General features: G+C 38.1%; 1 protein-coding gene across 5 annotated transcripts in view; it reads left to right on the top strand.

Annotated features, from left to right (window-relative positions):
- The window catches only part of tdrd12 (tudor domain containing 12), a 57,295-nt gene that overhangs the window by 17,765 nt on the left and 13,472 nt on the right, over positions 1 to 26,058 (top strand). For 2 of the 5 annotated variants that reach the window (XM_081607543.1, XM_081607542.1), the window contains exons 15-30: positions 1,312 to 1,380; positions 1,518 to 1,580; positions 2,110 to 2,170; positions 3,771 to 3,878; positions 7,061 to 7,246; positions 7,320 to 7,473; positions 7,574 to 7,701; positions 8,592 to 8,783; positions 9,431 to 9,559; positions 10,464 to 10,581; positions 10,895 to 11,034; positions 12,938 to 13,155; positions 22,524 to 22,605; positions 22,757 to 22,938; positions 24,812 to 24,934; positions 25,616 to 25,823. In XM_081607543.1, coding sequence (XP_081463669.1) covers positions 1,312 to 1,380; positions 1,518 to 1,580; positions 2,110 to 2,170; positions 3,771 to 3,878; positions 7,061 to 7,246; positions 7,320 to 7,473; positions 7,574 to 7,701; positions 8,592 to 8,783; positions 9,431 to 9,559; positions 10,464 to 10,581; positions 10,895 to 11,034; positions 12,938 to 13,155; positions 22,524 to 22,605; positions 22,757 to 22,938; positions 24,812 to 24,934; positions 25,616 to 25,823 — 2,161 coding nt within the window. The remainder of the gene's footprint in view (positions 1 to 1,311; positions 1,381 to 1,517; positions 1,581 to 2,109; positions 2,171 to 3,770; positions 3,879 to 7,060; positions 7,247 to 7,319; positions 7,474 to 7,573; positions 7,702 to 8,591; positions 8,784 to 9,430; positions 9,560 to 10,463; positions 10,582 to 10,894; positions 11,035 to 12,937; positions 13,156 to 22,523; positions 22,606 to 22,756; positions 22,939 to 24,811; positions 24,935 to 25,615; positions 25,824 to 26,058) is intronic. The other 3 variants (XM_081607544.1, XM_081607545.1, XM_081607546.1) reach the window with 3 other exon arrangements.

Here is a 26,058-nt window from a genome sequence, read left to right as displayed (position 1 = left end):
CTCTGCACAGATCAATAGCAGTTATTTTTACTTAATTTAAGGTAATTCACTCTGCAAATTGATACAATAAATGCAATTGATAGAAATGTTTGGATAAGTTTTGAAAATATTTTCTGCATATTTATTGCAAAAGAGCATCTTTCTTTCTGCCAAAGGAGCTCAAGTGTATTTTTCTTTTATTATACTTTTAAATTACAAATAGCCCTAAAAGGACATTAATGCACACAACATTTACAGTAAAGAATAACATAGATAATTTATCAATTATTGTATTTTGAACAAATCTTAATGTTACATAATGGAGATGATTCAACTTTTTTTGAATTTCAAAAACTGTATTAGAGATAAATGGACTTGTTCTTAGAAAAATGTACATGTTCAAAAACTGATCTTTTTAGGGACTCTTTAAAGTTAATGGATCCTGAAGATTTGGTTAGGCCATACGTCCCACCGTTAGCTTCAGGCTGGTAATGTAAATGAACAGCCTTTGTTAACAACCTCATGTTGTTCAGCAGGTTTGGAGAGAGACTTTCAGAACTCAATTCTCTGAAATCTCGTTTTATGAGTGCCAACATTCAAACGGCCATATTTTGTTCATTTCTGTATTTATTACCATGTGTTTGACATAATTGGAAAGTTCACAATCCACACTTTGACAATCTGTAAATAACTCAAAACGCCCGTTCACTTCACACTTTTGCTATGGCCAGTCACATTTATTTGTTAAACTATATATTGTGTGAATAATTAATTTATCAATCTATCTATCTCTGTATCTATCCTTAATTAAGGCAAGTTTGGTCCTTGCCTTAATTAAGGCAAGGCCGGTAACAGTCTCGTGTGTTTCTTTTTAGTAAAAAAGTAACACACGAGACTGTACCTTTGATTTAGTCACGCAACCAGAGCCAGCCAATGACTAGTTCTAAAGTAGTGATTGAACTTGAAGAAATCACTTATGTACTGCAGGTCCATATGCACCCATGCTACTTTGCATCTTAGTCTGTGTTTTATTTGCCCCATCGATTATCACTACACAAATTCAGTAGTAAATTGAACCCATCAGTGTTTTCTCCACCCCACACCCTACCACAATCCCACCTTTATGCTGCCAGATTTCCCTGGCAGCACTTTTGGTGTCAGAAATCTAAACACACAAATGTGACAGAGCACATTTGCAGCAGATTTTATGCTTAATTTTTCAGTTCCAGTTTTGTTCCACTTGAGAGCAAAACTGGGACTTTAAAAACTGAGATTACTCTTTTGAAGAGTAATTTCTGTCAACTTATTTTACTTGAACTTGTTTTTCAACAGCCTGCAAAGTAAAACTGGAGATGTTTCTCAAAGTATTCTAGTTGAAAGTCCTGGGCATGCGGAAGCAAGGTGAATGTGCTTTATTGTCAACATACATTTGACAATAAAATTTTTATGTAGTTTGTCTAAGTAATATTGTGACTGCATATTGTTTGCAATGCGATATGTAGAAAGCTCCCTTTAACTGATTTTATCTGCGATTGTAGTGATTTAAGTACGTCAGTGGAGTGTGGAATGAGGAGGAGTGAAGAGGACAGAGTCTGCTCACGGTGGGCCCAGGATCTGCTTCTGATAGACTGTTGCTTAGCCGCAATTATTTTTGGTTTCTAGTGAGAAGAAACATTCACATCTCTAAAAAAAAACTGCTATTAAAGGAGCCAGGAATGGAGATCAACAACTACAAAAATGTATTGTGAACACAGTCATCTGAGTTAGTTTATACAATTGTGCTCCCACCAGTAAAAACCAAGGTTTTTTTCTTGTTTTATCCAGTGTATCTCGTCTAATTTAGAGTCCATATTTTTTTTATACTCCAGTTTTAATTACTATTGAACATAAAGAAGATCAAACATCATTTTAAAAATATTGAAAATGTGTGTTTTGAAGTGAATACTCATTGAATCCCCAGAATAAAACCTCTGTTGGCTCTGGGCATACAGGAATGTATTCCTTGCCTGTAGAAATGCTTTGTGAAAATATTTGTAAATCATATTGACGTTTCATCCTTTTATCTCTTTCTTTCAGTGCTTTGCAAAGCTGTGACTTGAATTATGATTTCTGATTTCCCCCCTGCTGTAGTCTTTTAGAGTGGCTGAACCCAGAGCCTTTCAACGCCAATCCTGATGCTGGAGATGATGTGGTATGTTTTCTTGACTTTAAGTATTTGACACAGAATTATTTGCAAAGGCTTCCACTTAAAAATTGTGATAACTTATTGAAGGCCTCAGTAAGAATGTGTTTTATGCTTTTTATGATTTTTTTTATTGTACTGTTTATGCCAATGGTTTCAAACTGTAGTCCTTGAGGACCAGAGTCCTGCAACTTTTAAATGTATCTTTTGTCATAAACATATGAATGAAATGACTAAACTGCCTCAGTAGCATGCAGTCAAGCTGTTTACTGAAGCAGAGAGACTTCAAAAAGTTGCAGGACGCTGGCCAATGAGGACTGGAATTTGAGACCACTGGCTTATGTATGCCTAAATTAAATGGCCCTTATGTAAGGGCAATTAAAAAAATTATCTTTCTATCCTTCACACCTGCAGTATCCGACGGAAGCGCATTGCTATCATGCAGGGAGGAAAAAATTCGAGAGCTATGACGATATAACGTGATACGTATCTTGTTAAAACGTGATACGTATCTTGTTATAACGTGATACGTATCTTGTTAAAACGTGAACGTATCTTGTTAAAACGTGATACGTATCTTGTTAAAACGTGATACGTATCTTGTATAAACGTGATAATTTTACGTTCAGGAAGTGGCGGTATTATGCTAAGCTATTACAGTGGCTAACAGGAATTGCTCAGGTTTCCCTTCATGTTTGGTGTACACGGATACGGATGCTGCTTTGCACTGTGGTTAAAACCATTAATAGCATGCTACTCTGAGAAGGATCCTAAATAGAACGGGCCTGCACAGAAGGAAACGTCAATTCGGTCCTCTAGCTGTGGCGGTGTTCCTGACTGTCTGGATCGATGCTGAAGTTGGCTTCCGATTGTAGCTTTTGATTCGGGAAATGGCTAAAGAGCGATTACTCTTTAGCCATTTCCACTGAACACTGAACTAAATGCATTTTGCTGACCGGGAGCTTACAGCACGTTGAAGAGCTATGGGCATGATACTTTTGAGTGTGTGGTTAAGAAGCGCATTCCAAGCTTTGGCTGAATTGGCATGTTAACAATCCTACAGTACAGTACATAGAAAACTAAAGAGAACGATATGTTGTGTTAATAAACTGTTTAAATGGTGGAGTAGACCGTTTACATTGTTAAACAAAGAAAGTAATGAGTTAATTGGACTGTAACGAGCACAGTGCGCTGCATAACTACACGCGGCTCCGCCCAGCTCTGCCTGAGCTGCGGAGATAAAATTCTTTCAATCAATCATCCTACTTATCCTGCAATAGAATAAAAGACAAAAAAGAGCTGGAAGATATTATACCAAAGATGCTTATTCAAATAGTGCTTTGAAAACAAAAGCAGTAAAATCTTAGTTAAAATAATATGTTGGGTTTACTTCAGGCTCAAGCCTCTAATTAAAGTTAATCAGTTTGGTTGGACCGGGTCTCGGTCCGGGTCAGGTTGGGCTTTTTAGGCCCGATCTAAACTTTAGCACAAATTTCTCCTCTACACGCAAACTAGGAGGAAGTTGTGAGGCTGCTCATGAACATTGCTGCATTTATCTTTCCCTCTTTCCTGACTAGTCTGTCTGTTTCTTCACATTCATCTTTGTTAGGTTTCACTCAGTGATCCTTGGATGAAGGGGATTCTAGTACATTCAGCCCTTTCCATGGAACCATGCAACACATTAGAAGATGCTCCCATCACAGATTCTCTCCGTCAGGTAAACAATGATTTAAGTTCTTGGGGTGTTTTGCATTAAAGATCAATACCAAAAAACTTTAATATAGAAAATGTATGTGTTCAGAGATGGAAGTATTGATGGTTTTTAACCTGCTTGACATGTTTTACTTCAGTAGTGCCCCAGGAATTGACAGTATTTTTTTCCTATCTAGGTTTTACTGTTCTGGAAAAATGCAAGTGGTTCTCATGTGTAAGGTGTAGGGATGCACAGATCCACATTTTTTGTCTCTTCCAATCCAATCCTGAACTTTTTTGCTCTATGCAGCACAGAAAAAAAAAATTTATTGGCCAAAATCAAAATCAGCTGGTCAGATGCTGGTTCCTCGTTTTGTTCTCTTTCTGCTATCACAAATTGGATGTAAATGAACCACTCAAACACAGTGAAGCGTCGTTTTTTGCGGGGGCTGCGTTCCGAAAAGAACAAGTGGTGAAATCCGTGAAGTAGTTACCTTTATTTTTTACAATTATTATACAGCATAATTAAATACTCTACATTGAAACCAAAGAACAAAACCTGTTTTCAGGCCAAAGCATTTTTTTTAACAAATAGAACGCTTTCTTACAAATAACTACAGTAAAATAATAATTTTTTATCATCAGTACGAAGTACAGTAGGAGAAATTGTGACTCTCATATTTCACTGTGCTTCTGGACTCTGACGCTGAGGCCTGACTCTGCTCTGTAGTGTCTTTTTCTTCTGAAGCCTGTGGTGCAGGTGTGTTTTTTCGAGAGAAGAGAAGAACATAGTTATTGGTAGTTGTTGTCGTTCTTTTTTCTTCTGGGCAAAAATATTTGCCAAAATTTGCCAAGCTGTATTACGTATATTTAAATACCGTAACATTATTGGCACGCAGGTAGAGAAGAGACGTGGAGACTGTTTAGCCAATCAGAATGCAGATCACAATGCTCTATGGAGAAAAACCGCACAAAAAAAATCCTCGAGGCCGTGAAAGGTGAACCGCGTTATAGCGAGGGTTCACTGTATTTTGAATAAAGATCTGTATGAATGTTCTCCCCACATGTTGCAGGAAGCAGTAAATAGATCATTAGAGAGAAATGATCATCAATATAAATATGGAAAGTTCTTCACCAAGTTCAAGTCTGAAATACTTATTCTTAAGAAAAATGGTTTAAACCAGTGTTTCTCAACGTTTTTTGGGCCAGCGCCCCCCTATCCATTATCCAGGTCCCTCACCGCCCCCCACCAAAGAAATTGTAGGTTACTTTGCACTGAATATTATTTTATTAATATTATTATGACTATTGTTGATGTTTTGATTTTTATGCTTGTTTTTGTATTTATCATCAAAAGTAATTTTCCAGAGAACAAAAAAGCCATGGGAATAGAAATTATTTTTACAGGCGTCTACAAAAAATGTAATGGACATTCAACTTCAAATCGGTAGGCCTTTTATCTGGTCACAAAATGACCAGATAAAAGATGTACAGCAATGCCAGTTTAAACTTTGATTTATTTGCAAAACGACTGTGCTCTGCAACATTAAAACATGGATATAACTGCAACTGCATTAACCATAACTCTTCTTCTCTGCAGTGTTTCTGTGAGTTTCTGGTGGAGCAGCTCTGTGATTTTGTTTATTCTTGCCATGTAGTCCTCTATATTAATTATTGATCGTAAGGTCATGCCATACCAGCTTATTTCTCTGTATTTAATTTAGTTTCTTAGTTTATTATTTTGTTGTTCATTCATTTCCATTTAGTTTTCTTTGATTAACATTATCCTCTTTTGGTTTATTGTTAGGTCCTCTTTAGTTTCTTTCATCATTTATTGACGCTCACCACCAGTAATTTTCACTCATCATGCTAATCACCTGCTGCGCCGCCTAATCATCTGTGTTTCACATCATGTGTTGATTCGACACTCACATTGATTTTTCACTGTTCACCGTCGGATTCTCGGTTTCTGAGTTTTTCAACTTGCGTGTCGTTTTTCTTTTCTTTTTTTTTCCCCCCATACGAAGTGGAGCAGTCGGGAAGCGTATCGATGGAACAAAGCAGTTTGACGTAAGCTTTTTAAAACAACAGAAAAAATCCTGGTATTCTGATGACTGACATTCAAAACTGCTCTGGTACTATCGGGTAAGGGTAAGGGTAAGGGTGTTGTTAACTATATAAAATGAACGCTGTCTATCGTGGTATCACCCATGGAAGGATTTTTTTATTATTTAAATGGGTTAATTTCTCAGAGGGATACACAGTGAGGGTATCGTGATTTTAGTAATCACGTTTATAAGAGCGATATTTTGTTGTCCTTCCATGGAAGCGGGCAGTATTCAGATGAACAATAAAACACTTTTTAATATAAGTTGCTGCTTTGACATGATCACAGCACTGGCAAAACATACTGTATGTACAAAAATCCTCAATAAAACATAAAATATTTGAAAATCAGACACCAGACAAGTGAATCTCACAGCAGCGTCATCAGCCGATGTAATGCTGAACTGATGCGGTGAAGCTACAGTAGCAGGAGAACGGAGCTGTACCAAGAAGCTACTATAACTGAAGAGAAGGAGAGCTACCATCGATACAGTTGCAGCCAGGCATGTTTTAATGTTACACAATACAATTTTTGCAAGTTGTTTAAAGTCTAAACTGGTATTGTGCATTTAAGGTGTAATGTTTACCTTCGAGCAAATGTCCCCCAAAGGAATCCCAGCGCCCCCCTTTTGTAAAAAATTTCACTACAGCCCCCTGCCATCCTCTTGACAAACACTAAGTGAAATGTTCAGTTTGAGATGTTCTTGAGCTGTTGAGCAATGTTAGCATTTGCACTTAGAATTTAGATTTTCTTTTATTTCATAAGATAATTTCATTCAATTGTTTTTTTTCCTAAGTTATACCTAGATTTAAATTTCAGCTCATCAAATCACTCTGAACACTTTTTCATCAAGTTACAATTGTGCTTCAAATAAAGAAGTCAGTTTACTAGATCAGGTAAGTAGTCTGACAGGTTTCAAGGCTGCCATACTCTGGCAGGCAAGGTGGGTGAAGTGTCTGTCCCAAGGATACAGAGGCTGGGGAAGAAGCAATTAAGCCAGTAACCCACTGATTGCGGGATGAACTCCTCCAACCGTTGCCACCATTAAGATCTGTTTCCTCTAAATTGCCTAAATTCCATATAACTGGTTTGTCTTGCAGGTGTTGCTTCGGAAAAACTATCATACTCTTTCTCCAGCTGACCGCTACAGTTGGCCAGCTGTGGCTCGTGGCTGCAACACTTTCGTTATCTCCCAGAATGCTGACCAGCCACTTGGCTACCTTATCCCCCTGCTCACCCACATTCTTTTGAACTCCCTCCTCTTATCCCACCTCTCCAGTTCAGGGGTGAGTAAATATTTAGTAAAACACAAAGCCACATGTATTTGTGCCTGTTTTATAATATTGTGTTTGCATACAGCCCATAGCAGTGCTGCTGTGTCCAGGCTGGGAGAAGGCTCAGATGATATACAACCTGCTGGAGGAAAGCAAGGTTTCTCAAACCCTTCACCCAATTATTGTCTTGGTGGGCATTGGCAAGGATGAAGCCAAAGCTGTAAAATTCCCCAAAAACTGTGAGCAAAACAGAAACAAGGCTTTGTCTATCCATTCAGTTTCTGACTATATCTTACTTTCGTTAGATCTAAGTTAAATGTTTTATTCTCTTTACAACAGGCCTGCTATTAGTGACCACCCCATTCACTCTTGTCCGTTTGCTGTCTTGTCACTGCTTTCTTTTCCTGCGACTGTATCATCTAGTATTAGATGAGGCTGACCAGCTCTTCACTTTTGCACCTGATGAGGTAACTGTTTTTGTTATCAAGTAGGAGCCATTACAATGGACTTTAAAAAATGGCAGCAAACTTAACACTTTTAGGAGTTTGTCTGCCATGCTGTTGTCTGGGTCAGTGGATTCCAAACTCTTCATGCCTTGACCCTCCTTTGCAAACCCACAGACAATACTACAAAATATATAAAGAAATATTGACTTTTAGTATGTTTTTTCTCACTTTTGTTCACTATTAAATAATTGTTACATTCATCTAGCATAAATGTTGTCTCATACCTTCTGATTTTAGTCAGCCATGACTTCTTTGGGTTTTTTGCAGTTGAGTCCTCCACAGCCTGGCTCCTGGATGGTTAATTCTGTCTTTTTCCTGTTAGAAACTTTTTACGTTTGCTGTGCTAGCTTAAGAGGCAAAGCAGGAAGTTGTTTTAACTTATTGAAAAACAGACTAAATTTTATGATTGAAAAATAAATGCAATTAAAAAAAGTGTATTACATTTTTTTATTTTTTTATTTTTTCTCATCCTACATCCAACTTTCTGGGGCGAACTTGCCACCACCTGGTGACTGCCACTTTGGTCGTTGCAAGGCTAAATCAATTGCAATTCAGCTCCTAACCCAAAGAGGTTTGATTGTAAATGGCATTTTCCAAGTCTGTTGTGGGCACCCTCACTTTGTCGTTTAGTGGTTGGAGTCACATGTGCATCAGTGAAGCACAGACCTATCAACTTTATTATTTTCCAAACTAATTTGTCAGTTTGCATCATTTTCAAGCAACCATTTGTTTTGTCAATCATGTGTGACAGAAACGGATAACAAAGAAGCATTGTACTTAAAGAAGTGGGGTTGTGTATTGTAATTTTTGTTTCTGTGTAGGCATAAGTATTGATGCTCTTTTTTTCCCAGATGGGAACCATCCTACAACATTTTCAGAAGGTGACTTCCAGTGAAGAGAAAGCATCCTGTCCTCGGCAACTGGTTGCTGTGACCAAAAGATGGACCAGTCCCATGGAGGATTTAATCTCTAAGCATATGCCCGATCCCTCCATCGTTATAACTGTCCCTGAGGAGGCTGCACTGTATGGTAACATACAGCAGGTTAGTCAAATATAAGCAGTGTGGTGTTTAACTTGGGCTAAGGCAACCTATAAATGCTTACCATAAATTTGCAAACCATGTACTAAGACTGATTTTCTGCTATTGAAGAACTTGAGATCACAGTGACACAATAATTTAATGTCCACAGCACCTCAAAATTCTTGTATGCTTCTTTAATTAGCAGTGCTTTGTGGGGGTCAGTAACATCTTAGTTCAGTAGAAGAAATAATCATGTTTGAAAAATCAATCATTTTAATCTAACTTTTCTTTCCCTAATTCTTAAACCGAAGGAATCAAAGATGGAAGATGGTTTGCGTACCCCGAGTCGTATATGGTATTTTCCACCTGTACCAGTGTTTCTCAATGTCTGTCTTCATGGTCCACTGCCCTGCATGTTTTAGGAACTTCCTCCTGCTGCACGCCTGTCTTGTCACATCTCAAATATGCAGGCAGTGGTCCCTGAGGACTAGAATTATTGTGGAACCAAAATATAGGAAAGTGCTGAGGGTCAACAAAAATTCATTAAACCCATGGAACCATACTTCTGTTTCAAGTTTAAGAAAAACTACTGTTTGGAATGAAATATGCAGTCTAAATATGTGCACTAAAATATAAATTTTTCTGACTTTGCATTTTGGTTTGTACAGGTTATCCTGATGACTATTGAGAGCAACAAGATATCTGCACTTCTGGGAGTGTTGGATTTCAGTCCTGAAGTTGGCCAAAAGACACTGATTGTAGCAAACTTTGCTGAGGAGGTTGAAGATGTGTTTAAGGTGACAAAAGTTTTAACTCATTGTCCTGATGTTTTATGTTGCGCTATAATAATTATTTTAATTTATTTTTTATTTATTTCAGTTCCTGCTTTTCTATGCATCTGTTAGTGATTAACTGAGCAAAACAGGTTGAATATTATATTTTTTATGGCATTTTACATCAGATTGAATATAAAAGTATAGTGTGGTTAAATGTAGTGTTGATCACATGTTTTAACATGCCAAAACCTGACTACGGCACTGTGATGTAGTTGTACCAAGGTACAATGCAGAGGCATACTGTCCCAATTCAATAAAATTTTTGCACAATTGTAACCTGTGCACTCAAACCCTTATGTTCACTTTGATGAGTCCCTTCATAAAGGGGTGTAGGGTGTAATGCAAGCATTGGGACCGGGCCTTGGACATCTACAAAAGTCTAAAATCCTGCGGCACTCCTTGGAAAAATTGAAAATACAGTTTCAGTTTTAGCTGGGAATGCTATTTCTTTAGCACTCGCTTCTTAAGAAATGTTTGACACGTTTCTTGGGGGAGTTTCTTTAACACCACATATGCAGTTTAAAATATTCACACGTCTGCTCTTTATTTTGTGGTGTCAGCCTTTTTTTTAATTGCTGTGTAGATCATTTTTACTGGCGACACATGATCCCCACACTTACATTTACTCAGGCACTCAAGAGTACAAAGTTTTGTTAGCGACCTATCCAATATATTTCACTTCTTGCTTAATTACTGCTGGAGATAAGGGATATGGTTCAGAAGTTGTGCCAATAAGATGTCTGTTAACAGAATTTGTTTGAGCGTGTATTAAACAGGAAGAGTGGATGCTACCATTGTCCGTGCATAGATGAGTGTGTATAAAGGATGGATAGACTGGATAGAGTCACATGCTTCTATATTGCAGGCTGTCAGCAACAAATCAGCATTCTGTCTCAAGATCCACAAGGGATTACTGGACCATCTTGACTTTGTCATCCAGCAGTGGAGGAAAAACATTGGCCCTGGCACTCATGTTATACTGGGTAAATTTATTATAACAATTGTTGCTAATATTAAGGAGTGGGTATAATCAAACATGCATTGCAATTATTGTTTAGAAATGCACTGTCCTTCTTAAATAAAATCAAGGCAATTAAATATCAAAGTATTTAAGACAATATTGAATCAAAATCGAGTCGAGAAGAATTTAAATTTAACTGCGAGGTTCATTACATTACCCAGCACTACTCTGCTCATAGATGATTGTAAAAGTATTTTCAGTAATTCACCTAAAATTTTACAGAATTGCAATATTGCTGCTGTTTCTTTTGCATTTGTTTTTCCTTCATCCTTCAGTGAGCACCAGTGAGTGCTTGAGGAGCCTTGGCATCAGAGATGCAGCTTGTGTTGTCCACTATGGATTTCCGCCTTCTCCTAAAGTGTTTGGCTACAGACTCTTTTGCATGGCTGAAAACTTTCAAAATCGACCTAAACAAGTAAGTTAACCAATTACCAGCACATAATCTTTTTCTTTTTTTTCCCTGTAAATATACATGGTCTTATTCATGTAAATTCATCACTTGGTGAGGAGCCACAGATGGGGTCAGGGGGGACACAGACATCAATTGGGGGAAAAGGATAATATTGATCTGTCTTAGAGATTGACCAACATAGATTTTTGAGGCAGATGCCAACACAACTATTTTGACATCAGTCAAACCAATCTCCAGTACGTGCTGCCAATTATTTTGGGAATGATTCTTTAAGACAAAGTTGCTTTTTATTCTTCCATTTACATGAATAAAATGGCACCATAACAAATGTTATACACATATCAATTTAAAAAGGGAAGGAAGAAAATTTAAAAAGGAAATATAAAAGGAGCAAAATAAGTCAATATATAATTTTTAAAAAAGTGACGGTAAATATATACATAATACAGAAAAATGAAGAAATGTCATAGTAAATAAAAATATTCCATTAAATAAATGCAATAAATATGAAAAAGAAAAACAAATGGGGAAACAATGAAAGAATAGTGATAGCGTTACATCAATAATGTTAAAAATTATAAACAAATATTACTTTTGTCACATTGCATTATCAAAGGAGCTTGGAAAGTTTTTATTTTTAATGCAATATTTGCCACATTAATTACCTTATCAAGCCATAAATTTTTTTCTGTAGTTACTGACAATTTTGGCAGGCTCCGTCCTCCATAACTTTGTCTTCACACTGTATCTGCGTATCTTCTAGAGTTTAAACTTTGTATGTTGGTGAATCTGTGCATGAACGGGTGAATGATTGAATCTAGAGTTGGAGTCCTCAGACTTGATGATATACAATACAAAACAGGTCATTTATCATTTCTTACATTTTCTGTTCACCGCTGCTAAATGAGAAAAATCTGAGCCTCATAGTAACGGTGATATTTTGTAGCATCGGCTAGTTAATGGAGCTGCTGATTTCACTTCTGCTGTTTAAGCCACAGATATATTCTGAGCCAGTTAGCTTGACACTTTTCTCTTTGGGCAGCTTGGTAACCACCACCTGGTGGAGGAAACAAGGATTTGAGTCGTTACCAACATTACTGGCATCATTGCCACCACCAGTGCTGTTTTTTTTCTGTAGTTCCTCAAATCTTCTTCCAGTTGATAATTTTATGTTTTAACGAGCTTCATGTTTTGGTTAGCTCACAGTTAAAAGAATCCAACAGCTGTTTTTTGATAGCAAGGGATACAGTTGGACAGCAGAGGGAGCTCATACTAAAGAGAAGAGCTCTAGAAGTGTTCTAGTTCAAAGCTCCCACGCAAACGTCACATTATCATACACCGCTGTAATTATATGCAGAAATGTTCTGCAATATATAAACTAGATTTGAGGGAATCAACTACCAAATGCGCAACACCTGCAATCCAACAGTGAATTTCAGGCCCTGAACCCGTTGTCACGGGGAAACAGACACACACCTCTGTTCCGTCCTGCTCACAGTGAGACAGAGACAGACTTTCAAATCGCAGATGCAACTAAATTAGACGGTTAGAAATTCATCACTGTTGAAAACGTACCATGTTGGCGCAGAGTCTTACAAAATTACTAGCCACTGTCTGCCAGGGAGGGAGCGGCTGAATGCGCTAATGCACGCATGCACTTATTGGCTGATGTTCCGGTCGACGTCTCATCTGTTGCTATATGTCCCAAAATGATGTTTATTCTATTCGCAAGAAACCTAGCTTGTAGTCCTCTCAGCATCATATTTACTGGCTCACGCCCACCTTAACATTTATACATTTATCAGAAAGTAGCTTTTATCACAAAACATAAATAAAATAGCTATCTGAACTTGTTTCTAAAATGTGCATCTGTTGATGTTTTTTCTGGTTTGTGGTTTTCCCTCAGGATCAAACAGACGGTTGTTCTCCAATTAGCAGATCAGTGCTGCTGATCTCAGAAAGAAATGCTCGCCATGTTGTGGGAGTTCTCCGTTATCTGGAACGAACTGACGCACCACTTCCTCCTGTGCTGTTCTCCTTTGCTGAGGGGGTACACGTGGCCCGCGAAGACCAGAAGACAGATCGACCTTTTTGCAGCTATCTGAAGAGCTTTGGATTCTGCAGGTGTGTTTTTTTGTGTCATTTAGTTCAGATAAGTCATACTTTTACATCTCAAAAAGTGAAATTGATGTTGTAGTTGCTGCTATTACCTAAGTTTATTTAAAGAGTCACAGAATGGGAAGACAAGTATTTGATACGCTGCTGATTTTGCAGGTACGACTCTTCAACAATGAGTAAGAAACAAAAACAAAAATCCATAAAATCTCATCTACCAAATGCGATATGCTTACTGATACATGCAAAAACTGTCAAGTCAGAATATTTCCATTGAATTTCCATCATCAACTTGAATTGAAGTACAAACAACAATTAATCAAATTAATTGTTGTTTGTGTATACTGACTACAAACAGACATGACAACGAATGAATGAATATACATCATTAATCCCAGAGGAAATCTGCATTAAAACTAGTAAAGATGTATGGTAGGACTACCGGGTATGACCGCAAGGTAGAAGGTCATGTTCGACACTGCTCCTGACAAGAATCCTGAAAATTCCCTTTTAAAAATTGCTGAACACTACAACAACGGTAACTGTTTGATTAGTGTGAAACTATGCCAGGCCCTGGAAGACCGAGCTAAGATAAATCAAGAATAACTATGCAATCCAAGTTGACGGACTACGGACCACAAAACGTGGAGCCTAGCACAAACGAAGCTAGCAAGAAAGTTAGCAAAGAGCCAAGCAGCAGCAAGGGAGTAGATGAAGAACTAGCAGCTAACAGCGGCGAAATGAATAACTCACTTGGTGACAAAGCAGATATACTTGGAGCAATAAAGAGCTTAAAGTCTGAGTTTTCTGGAAGGTTTGATGGTGTTATGACAGCCATAGAAGCAGTGAGGAAAGAAGTGGGTGAGTGTGTGAAGCGTTTGACGCATGCAGAGGAACGTTTGTCCACAATGAAAGACGAGCAAATGTTGCTAGTTAACAAAGTTAAGAGCGGTTATGCGGTTCCTTTACTATAAACAAAAATATATAATATTCAAAGCAAGCAAAGCAAAAATGGATATCCTCTATAACAGTGGTCCCCAACCTTTTTATTACCGCGGACCGGTCAAGACTTAGAAATTTGGCAGCCGTCAGATAAGGCTTCTGCATGTTTTGTGTTGGTGTTCCCGGTAAAGCCTGAATATACCGAATTTGCGTTGGCCCTTTTATCGCAGCAGGTGGGATTTTCCCTGACTGGGAACGAGAATATGACCTGTTGAATGTGACAGGTAGCCAATCAGAAAGCGCAGTGACATAAGTACAGAGTGGAATCCTAAACAGCTGACATATCACGCAACTGAGAGTCCGGTGGATATCGGAGATGATATGTGGAAATGTTTATTATTATATTATGTAAAGGTCATTATTATATATTATTATGTTTATTCAGTTAAAAATGTTAACTATGAAAATACAGTCACCTCCAAATCATAGTGCAACAAATAGAGCGGCTGCTCCCGTCTTTTATCCAATGCCCTTTCTTTTTGTTACGTCTTTTATCTCTTAAAATGAATCCACAAACTATCACTATTGCTTCTACATCGTCATCCGTGTTTGGTCATTCTAAATTCCCGTATGCTATGTTGGGGGTTTTACTGGATTATCCTCTGGAATCGGGATGTTCGTGAGTAGAATCGGTTCGTGTGGTGTGTTGCTCCTGCCGTGTGACTAAACACGAACCGATCAAACCTGTTGTACTTTTATCACCTCTGTGGTCAAAGAGGTTTGGAGAATCGGCTGACAATTCTTAAATCTTGCCGTCTAAACCAGACTTAAGACTCACAAGCTCTACTCATCTCCTCTCGACCACTGCCCAAACGCTCTCTGACGCTGGTCGCTATGGTAACGTTTACATATCCCTTCAAAATAAGATACAGATGCGCCACAAAAACTAACATTTTACTTTCGTGAACATTTTTCGGGAGCCCTGAGTTTGTTTCTCTGCAACGAGACGGTCCCATCTGGGAGTGATGGGAGACAATGACACCTGAAGTGTTGCTTATATCCACACTTAGTCTCTACGTGGCGAAGCAGTTTGAAGGATTCATTGCCTCATTAGCGAGCCGCGAGCCGCATGTTAAGCAGAGCGGGCTTGTAATGTGGGACTCACCTACCGGTCCGGGATAAATCCATTCTCCTGTCTCTTCTCTGGGCCTTTCCCCCTTTGTAAAGAAACTTTCCAAAGACATCTGATCTGTTTTTTACTCATTTTGCTGCTTGTGGGCTCAGTGTTGGCGCACAAGTAACCGAGAGAATCCGGTTAAAGGATTTTCAAAATAAAAGCTCCTCCAGACTCAATACATAAAACGGAAATATTTCATTATGTTCTGGACCCCTCTCTGGACAGGGCTTCAGAAGCTGACCAAACACACACCAGGAGTAGGGAAACAATTTGTAATTTTATGAAAGAATTAAATCTGCTAGATATCTGGAGACATTTAAAACCTACTGAAACAATTACCGTATTTTCCGCACTATAAGGCGCACCTGAAAACCTTCAATTTCCTCAAAAGCCGACAGTGCGCCTTATAATCCGGTGCGCCTTATATATGAACCAATATTGAGCCACAACAGGTCTAGCAACTATGGTAAGCAGCCGCCGACTTCATTTTTGCCCGTAGAAGAAGAAGCGCGCGGTGCATGCTGGGATAGTTGTCAGAACGCTGGTTTGTTAATAAAGTTTGACTGACCTATCTACCTACCGACCTGATAATCAGGTCGTCTGCAGGTCATTTAGCACCACATTCTCCACGAACATGCTGTGCGCAAATGGAGAAGGATGACCATCGTCCGGCCACGCCCCGCCCAGTCACGGAAGGCTCTTCTCGCTGACCCGATTCGGACTGTTTTGTTGACATTCTTTATGTCAACAAAGTGGCCTTTAGATATTCATCCGGGGTGCTTCGACTAGGGTTACCAAGGGACCAGCCCCTATACATTTAAAGCCTGGGGGACGGGGGAAGAGAGACGGAGACTGCGGCAGCAGCGTGTCGGTTGGTCTGTGTTATCCAGAAAGCAGTTGGGCACAATATCGCAACACCAACACCGTTAGTGAAACAATGACTGGGGCAGCCTACTATATAAAGTACTTGGGGACCACTTCTTTATTATTACACATCCACATATGTAGAGTACGGAACAAATCGCGTCCCATATAGGTTCATTACGGGACGGGTGGCAACCCTAACTGTAGCGTCTATTCTGTGCGCCTTATATATGAAAAAAGTTTCAAAATAGGCCATTCATTGAAGGTGCGCCTTATAATCCGGTGCGCCTTATAGCGCGGAAAATACGGTACTCATGCCATTCAAGAACATTTAGAACATACTCGCATATACTATTTTTTGATTTCATTAGAATTACTCTCAAATATAACTGATTGTTGCTATGATAGCATACTTCTATAAGATCATGCTCTCTGTAATTTAATATATTCTAACAGCCTGATGAGAGACCCTCCTAGATGGTGTTTACATCAGAAATAGCTGAAAGATGAGAAATTTCTTAATTATGTTGGAGAAAGGATAGACAAATATTTCAGTATCAACACCACACAAACTTCATCCTGTATAAAATGGGATGCTTTTAAGGCATGTTTAAGGGGTTATATAATTGGTTACACTGCGTCAAAATCTAAAGAGCAACGCAAGAGCAGACAACAATTAGAATCTAAGATTATATCATTAGAATTACAGGTTTTAAGAAATGGCAACACAGATGGAATTGCTGTTATTAAAGGCACAATATGAAAAAGAATCTGCAGACAGAGCGGCCTCCAGTTTATTAAGATTAAATCAATCATTCTATGAACAAGGAGAAAAACAGGGGAAACTCTTGGCATGGCAAACAAAACAATTGGAAGTGCAAAAAACATAACCTCTATTATTAATAGTAAAGGGGAAACTTCAGTAGACCTAATCAAAATAAATGAAGAGTTTAGAAAACACTATGAAAGGCTATGTAAGGTGTCTCAAGACACTTCCGATATACAGGAACATGACCTATTTCTAAATAAGTTAATTATTCCCTCGATAGATGAAGCCTATAGAGAGCAACTGGAAGCTGAAATTACAGAAGAAGAACTGGGTAAGGCTATTGACTGCATGAGGGCAGGGAATAAAGCTGGGCCTGATGGGTTCCCTATAGACTTTTATAAAAAATTTTAAAAAACATCTTAACATCTGAAACATCTTAGAGATGTTTCAGGAGGCATATTGCAATTGTAGCCTACCAAAATCTGTGACAAGTGCTTTAATCTTTGTGCTACCCAAACCAGGGAAACTCAGCAATAAATGTGAGAACATGAGGCCAATAAGTTTGCTTAACGCTGACCTAAAATACTCTGTAAAATATTAGCAATGCGCTTACAAGATTCACTTCCTTCAATGATACACATTGAAGGAATGTGTATCATTCCTTCATTATGTAGACCCTGTTTTGGGACGGCAGGGTCTACATAATGTGAGGAAACTTCTAAACATTATTCATGGCACAGGTGTTAAATCAGAAACTGCACTTCTTTCTCTAGATGCCAAGAAGGCATTCGACCAAGTCGAATGGGCCTATCTATTCAACATTTTAAATAGTTTTGGTTATGGAAATAATTTTAAAAAATTTATATATTTTATAAATGTATGTGTATATATATATACAGTGGTGTGAAAAAGTGTTTGCCCCCTTCCTTATTTCCTGTTTTTTTGCATGTTTGTCACACTTAAGTGTTTCGGAACATCAAACCAATTTAAACAACAGTCAAGGACAACACAAGTAAACACAAAATGCAATTTGTAAATGAAGGTGTTTATTATTAAAGGAGAAAAAAAATCCAAACCATCATAGCCCTGTGTGAAAAAGTGATTGCCCCCTAAACCTAATAACTGGTTGGGCCACCCTTGGCAGCAACAACTGCAACCAAGCGTTTGCGATAACTTGCAATGAGTTTTTTACAGCGTTCTGGAGGAATTTTGGCCCACTCGTCTTTGCAGAATTGTTCTAATTCAGTTACATTAGAGGGTTTTCGAGCATGAACGGCCTTTTTAAGGTCATACCACAACATCTCAATAGGATTCAGGTCAGGACTTTGGCTAGGCCACTCCAAAGTCTTCATTTTGTTTTTCTTCAGCCATTTAGTGGTGGACTTGCTGGTGTGTTTAGGATCATTGTCCTGCTGCAGAACCCAAGTTCGTTTCAGCTTGAGTTCACGAACAGATGGTCGGACATTCTCCTTCAGGATCTTTTGGTAGACAGCAGAATTCATAGTTCCATTTATCACAGCAAGTCTTCCAGGTCCTGACGCAGTAAAACAGCCCCAGACCATCACACTACCACCACCATATTTTACTGTTGGTATAATGTTCTTTTTCTGAAATGCAGTGTTCCTTTTACGCCAGATGTAATGGAACACATACCTTCCAAAGAGTTCCACTTTTGTCTCATCGGTCCACAGAATGTTTTCCCAAAAGTCTTGGGGATCATCAAGGTGTGTTTTGGAAAAATTGAGACGAGCTTTAATGTTCTTTTTGCTCAGCAGTGGTTTTCTTCTTGGAACTCTGCCATGCAGGCCATTTTTGCCCAGTCTTTTTCTGATGGTGGAGGCATGAACGCTGACCTTAACTGAGGCAAGTGAGGCCTGCAGTTCTTTGGATGTTGTTGTGGCGTCTTTTGTGACCTCTTGGATGAGTCGTCGCTGCGCTCTTGGGGTAATTTTGGGCGGCCGGCCACTCCTGGGAAGGTTCACCACTGTTCCATGTCTTCGCCATTTGTGGATAATGGCTCTCACTGTGGTTCGCTGGATTTCCAAAGCTTTGGAAATGGCTTTATAACCCTTTCCAGACTGATAGATCTTAATTACTTTCTTTCTCAATTGTTCCTGAATTTCTTTGGATCTCGGCATGATGTGTAGCTTTTAAGGATCTTTTAGTGGACTTCACTGTGTCAGGCAGCTCCTATTTAAGTGATGTCTTGATTGAAAATAGGTGTGGCAATAATCAGGCCTGGGTGTGGCTAGAGAAATTGAACTCGGGTGTTAAAAACCACAGTTATAGTATATTTTAACAGGGGGGCAATCACTTTTTCACACAGGGCCATGAGGGTTTGGATTTTTTTCTCCTTTAATAATAAACACCTTCAATTACAAATTGCATTTTGTGTTTATTTGTGTTGTTCTTGACTATTGTTTAAATTGGTTTGATGTTCCGAAACACTTAAGTGTGACAAACATGCAAAAAAACAGGGAATGAGGAAGGGGGCAAACACTTTTTCACACCACTGTATATATATATATATATATATATATATATATATATATATATATATATATATATATATATATATCCTACTGCATAAATATTAACAAATAAAAATGTGTCTAAACCAATTGTTATCAAACGAGAATGTCGTCAAGGATGTCCTTTATCCCCTTTATTATTTACTTTAGCATTGGAGCCTCTTGCTATAGCTGTAATGTCCCATAAATCTATAGCAGGAATTACAATCAGACAAGTAGAACACAAACTTTCATAATATGCAGATGACATAATTCTGTTCATTTCAAACTTAAAAGAATCTATTCCAAGTTTGCTTAATTTAATGGAGGAATATGGTCATATTTCAGGGTATAATATAAATAAAACTAAATCTTCATTATTACTATTGAATGATAAAGAAATATCCCCAGAAATAAGTTCAGAATTTTAGGTTGTTGGAGAACTCACTTATTTTCAAATCTAGATATGATTATCAAGAAGAACCATGAACGTTTAACAAAAGAAATAACTGAAAATATCAATAGATGGATGCCCCTTCCCTTATCACTGATTGGCAGGATCAACAGCTACAAAATGAATATACTCCCAAAAGTATTGTATATTTTTCAGAATGTCCCTCTGACGCCTCCTGCAAACTGGTTTGATAATTTCCGGAAGTTAATTGTTGGGTTTTTATGGCAAAATAAACGGCCCAGGATTAGAATGTCACTCTTACACTTACCTCACAATGAGGGGGGTCTAGGGTGTCCGAACATTAAGTGGTATTACTGGGCAGCCCAACTTAGGACTATTAGATATTACTTTAATGCTAGGGACACCCCTCAATGGACAGAAATGGAATCTGAGTCAGTAAGGCCACCCTTACCTCTATATACTTTTCTGATTCAGTTCCAAGATTGTTGGGAAAAACGGTTAATCCTATAGTTAAAAACATGATCAAAATATGGTATGACATAAAAAAATTCACAAAAGAACCAGTTATATTATCACAGTTTACTCCAATATGGGAAAACCAAGATTTTATTCCTGGAAGAGCAGATTCTGTATTTAAACAATGGGCCACAAAGAGAATAGATAAAATTCAAGATTTGTATCAAGCAAATTCAGCTTACATGATTTCTTTTGAAGAATTCAGGCAGAAATTTAATATAAATAGAAAGTACTTCTTTAAATACCTTCAGCTCAGAAGCTACATTAGAACAAAAAACAAAGAACTAACCAAGCCACCAAAGTCCCAACTAGAAGAAATTGCTTGCAAAGATAGCACAAGTAAAGGTGCAATTTCAGAATTCTACAACTTTATGGTTTTGAATTCCACAGAGGACTCAACATTGAAACTGGAAGCCTGGAAATCAAACTTGGGAGTAAACTTGTCACAGGAGGATTAACAGTCTGTCTGTACAAGGGCTCGGAACCAAACGGTTAAATCTCGCTCAAGTTTACTGCAGTACAAATGGTTAATGCAAATCTATATTACACCAGTCAATTTAAATCGGTACAATTCTAATGTATAAGACATGCACAAAATGTTTAGAAGAAAAAGGGACTTGCATCTGGGAATGTAGGGAAATTAAAAAATTTTGGAAAGCAATAAAAGAAACTGTAGAACATCTTGTCTCAAAAGACATTGTACTAGATCCGGTTTTTCTAATTTTGGGTCTGTATCCAAAAAATTATTTGTTTACCAAATGTGAACAATTGTTGATTGATATGATTGATACTAGAAGCTAAAAGACTGATAGCACTATTTTGGAAGAGAACAACAGGACCAGGTATCAAACAATGGAGCAGTCACAGCAGACTTTACCTCTGGAACGCAAAACATATCTTTACAAAGGGAAAAGCAAATTATTTGAAAGCATTTGGACCCTCCCTGAATTTTGTTAAAGGTGTGGACTTGTCTCAAGACGAAGAAGCCAGCTAAAGACGAGATTAATGTCAGACCATAATGTTAAACAAAGGAGCCTCAACAGTGGACTATTATCTCCTGTATACTTAAAGGAATTTATGCTTTGTGTGTATCTAAGAGGGCGTTTGTTGGTTTTGTTGACTGTCTTGGTTATATGGCAAATATATCTGTAAATAATTCAATAAAAATATTGATGGAAAAAAAGGAGATGTATGGTAGCTTCTTTTTTTAAGCTGATACCGACAACCAATAGTTTTATTAAACCAACATTTGCCAAAAATATTAAACAAATTCATATCTCAAATGGCTTTGAGAAATAGATGTTCACATGAACATCTATTTAAATAAGCAGCAATACTTGATGTAAAAAAAAGTGAAAGAAAAAATGCATGCTCAAAAAAATGCTCAAAATAGAAAAGTTTCTGACACAAATTAGAGTCGAAGTAGATTTATGTTATTAATGTATAATTGTTTTTATGGTTCCATACAATGCAAATATTCACGGTAAAGTTTAGGCAAGTCAGCATACACCCTGCCGGAAATTATTAAGAAGATGACGAAGCAGAAGCTTGTCGATCAAAGTGTGAATGCATTTGATAATCACATTATACTAGAAGACGCATCAGAAAAATGCTGACGGCTCAGCATGATAAAACGTGGCTACAAGTGGCTGAGAAAAGCTTAGGCCTGGTGGCTCACCAGCAAAATGTGGGCCGCCACATTTTGCTGGTGGGCCACATTTTCCATGTCCATGGAAATGAGGATGAGGGCTGTTGTAAACATTTAGTTATCGAGTGATCTGTTTATTATTCTGATGATTAATCAAGTAATTGAATAAGTGAATTAAGAAAACTAAAATATTGGTAAATTCTGCTAGTCTGGCCATTGCCTTCCTGTGCAATTCCACTCGAAAAAAGCTCTCACATTCAACACAGACTCCTCTTGACTTGGATTCTCTCCGGTTGATTTTTGACCAGGTCAATCAGTATCAGTAAGTTTACATTTCTGAGCTGTGTTACATGTTGCTTTCTAAAAACAATAAGCTTAAGGGGTTGACTAAATAAAAAAGCAAAGGGACATTTCCAATAAGTCTGTTGGAAGTGAGTTTGGAGTTTGGTGCTGTTTTCTTCAAATTTATGTGTTGGAAAAGAATTTCAGCAAGTGAAAAGATATTGCCACGTTTAAATTCTGTGTGGCCCCTGCAGGGACAGGAGTGTTTGCCCTGATCGTCACAGAATCAACCCTCAGTCAGACAAGTCTGTTCTTCCTGCATCTGGAGTCATTGAAGTGAGAGAATTTTTTATTCATTTATTTTTTTATTTTTTTAAGCCTTTTTAGCACCAAGCAACTCTGGTTGTACATGAAAGCATTAAATGGATCATTTTAAAAATATTTGGTAAGATCAGTTTTGTAAAATGTTCTTCTGGTGTACTTCTAGGTCTTACCGCTCTACATTAAGACAGCATCTGTCTTCTATGGTCGTTTGGTCAGACAGAATGACAAGGAGTTTGATAAAATGGCCTCTGAGATGATGTCTTATTATGCTGACAAGAAACCTGGAGCCAAGGAGCTGCTGGAAGGAGCTTTATATGCAGTTGAAGAGGACGAGATCTTCCACAGGTTTGTAATAGTGGCAGCCATGCATTTTTCATAAGTGTTCTTATTAGAGGTGTGCCGATTGATCGGCCACCGATCATAATCGGCCGATTTCCGTGAAAAAGTGTATGACCGGTGATCGCCGATCACGGTCTCTTGTTGCCGATCACACAAACCAATCACCTGCTTCTCATTTTGCAGCCTGCCTGTGCAGCTGGTCTCCTCTTTCCTTCACACTGCGCAAACATGCAGCAACAAATCCTAAGCAATGTTTGTGGAACTATAACGCACTGAGTGAATGGGGAAGTTTGCGTGTTGCGGCGGAAAATTACCTTGGGGTCGGGGGTGAAGCAGGTCAAAATGCATCAACACGACAAATCTAATATGGCATAAAAACAATGCCATACTTGACGGAGTTTGGCTACATTGAGGCTCACAACAGTTAATTAAAAAAAGACGTATGGAGCGATCAGATAGCAGGTAAAGCAGCACACAGCTACAAACACTCACCGGGATTAGCATGATGGTCAGAAAGCTAAACAAATAACCCGCAAAATTATTTAAGCCTTCGAGCTGCGATGTAAGACGCTGGTTCTGTTATCGCTGTTGAACCGCTGCTACGCGCTACGGGTAGTAATATTTCAGACGGAGCGCCGCTTCTGCTCCACCTGGTAGTGAACTCTCACACCGAACCTCTGCTTAAAGCTGCAGCATCTAACTTAAAAAAATACATTTTACATGCGTATTAAAACTTTTGCCGTCCTATCATGAGACAGATAATTGCTGAAAAAATAATCGATCTCCTCCCTGTTCTGCATAATTACTCTGCTCAATCAGAAACAGCCACTCAGAACTTGCAGTAATCAGCTAGCCATGCTATCAGGAAGTTTTCATTCAGTAACTCAGGATTGTTTATTGTAATGGAACCTGTATTTGCCTTTGAATGCTAAGTTTTATACTTGAATTTTTTTGGCAATGTTGAGAGGTTTTATTTTGACTTTTTGCATTATTTAGCCTCTTCAGAGCCTTCATATGTTTTCAGTCTGTTAAAGATAGTATTACCGATAGCAGTACAATTTGCACAATGCCTGGTTTATTTTGTTTTTTTCTTGGAGTTATTAAAAACAAGTTTTTGTCTAAATTAAGGTGAATTCGTGGTTTCTTTTTCCACACAATGTAACTGGTAGTGTTTATGATTAAAAAAATAATAATTATCAGTTGATCGGCATTGATAATCGGCCGTGATCGGTACTCATGAGTGATCGGAATCGGCAGGAAAAAACCTGATCGGCACATCTCTAGTTCTTATTCATGAAATGCATTGACATTGTTTATTACCAAGATTGTTTCAGGATCGTTACAAGGACTGCACTTAATTACGTTGTTCTCAGTTTGTCCAGCTTGATATTTATTAGACTGTTCAACACACAAAAATCTTGATCAACTTAAATTTTTCATGTCAGTGAACATCAGAGTTTCACACACCCTTTATTTTCATTCATTGCGGAATTGCATTACAAAACAAAATTTTCCAAGAAGATGAGGATCTAGGTGAGTTTGTCAGGTTAGTTTGAATTGTATAAAAGTATAAAGTAATTTACCAACGAGGTACAGCAAACTCAAGAGACCCCAAAGGTTATCGGTATAGGAGCGTCACCTGGAGACCTCAGCGCGGCTGTCCCAAGCTCGACTCCCATCCTCAGTTCCTTTCCTTTCTCCCTCCACCCCCTGTTTGTCCCTTTCTAGTTGCATTACTGTCAAATAAGGGCTACAAAAAAATCTGAATAATGTGCGGCAATGGGACGTGATGTCTGTTTTTTTTTTCCTTTTCATTCAAGCGTCACCACTATTAATGTGCACAATTGTGGTCAACGTCATATGATTCCTATATGTGCAGCTATCCAAGACGAGCAGACCGATCATCAGTACCAGACAGTGTGTATTGGAAAAAAGTGTCAGACTCGACTTTGTGCAACTTTTTGGTCCACAGTGATAGAAGATCTTTGCTGCTGCTGAAGAGGTTTGGGATAATGTTTGTTTTTTGTTCTTTTCATTCTGCATAATATACTTCTGTCTAAGCTGTATTTTGCTACTATTTGCTATGAGTAAATCCTGTATAAATTGCTGTGAAACATTTTGCTGGTGGGCCACCAGCAAAATGTAAGCAATGTTAATTTATTTATTATAGTTTTTTATTCACCAGTACCAAGGATGGCAAAGACGGGTTAAATAATCTCTTTGATGAAACAATTGGAAGCACAATACCAACATAGTGTGGTCAGTATGTGAACACATAGGGAGACTGAGGTCAGGGTTATTTTTATTCAGTGGAACTCTGTAACCACTGTCTGACTTCATCGGTCTGCTAACAACTTCAGTCAATTAAGTGATAAGTCACAGAAAAAAGATAAAAATGAAACACAAGAAGTGCAAAACATTTATATTTATTGTATTTTTTCCATTACATTTCCCTTTGGTTTTTAGACTTTATAGTTTATTTTTAGGTATAGTTAAAATGTATTGCAATAACACATACATAGCTAGTGATATTTTCAAATTTCCTTTCAACTTTTAACTATTTTTTTTTACTCAAACTCAGGTTGCTGGATTTTTGCCATAGCGCCCCCGCTACTGAGTTTTCTAGGGGAAACCCTGATATATTTGTGAGATTTATGTAATGTTACTGTGTGTTTCCTGGCAGAGTGAAGATCCTGGCGCTACCTGACCATAATGAAAGCATCTTTTACAATGTCTTGGTTCGGTTCATTGATATTGGAAAGGAGAGTGATGTCAAATCCCATCAGATCCTTGAGCTGCCGCCGCAGTTTCATTTTCTGCCTAACCAAGCCATTGAGATGGTGGTCTGCAGGGTGAAGCCAGCTGATGCTGAGATTGAGTGGCATCCAAAGGTCTTTCCACTTCCTCACATCGCATTAATGCATAATCACATCACTTGGATAATCATTACTAATTAATACTAATAATTACTTCTTTTCTAAATATATTTGTATTTTTTTTTCTCAGCATTTATTCAATAGACTGGGGTATCGTGATATGAGTAGGATGGGTGGAAATAGCAAAAAAGTTGGTGTCCTTTTGGACAGTTTACAGTAGTTTACCAGAACCTTGATGGTGAGGGCTATG

Source organism: Poecilia reticulata, chromosome 6 (genome assembly GCF_904066995.2).
Source record: "Poecilia reticulata chromosome 6, P_reticulata-male-v2, whole genome shotgun sequence".
In the NCBI taxonomy this organism is placed as follows: domain Eukaryota; kingdom Metazoa; phylum Chordata; class Actinopteri; order Cyprinodontiformes; family Poeciliidae; genus Poecilia; species Poecilia reticulata.
This window is presented reverse-complemented; position numbering and strand designations above follow the sequence as displayed.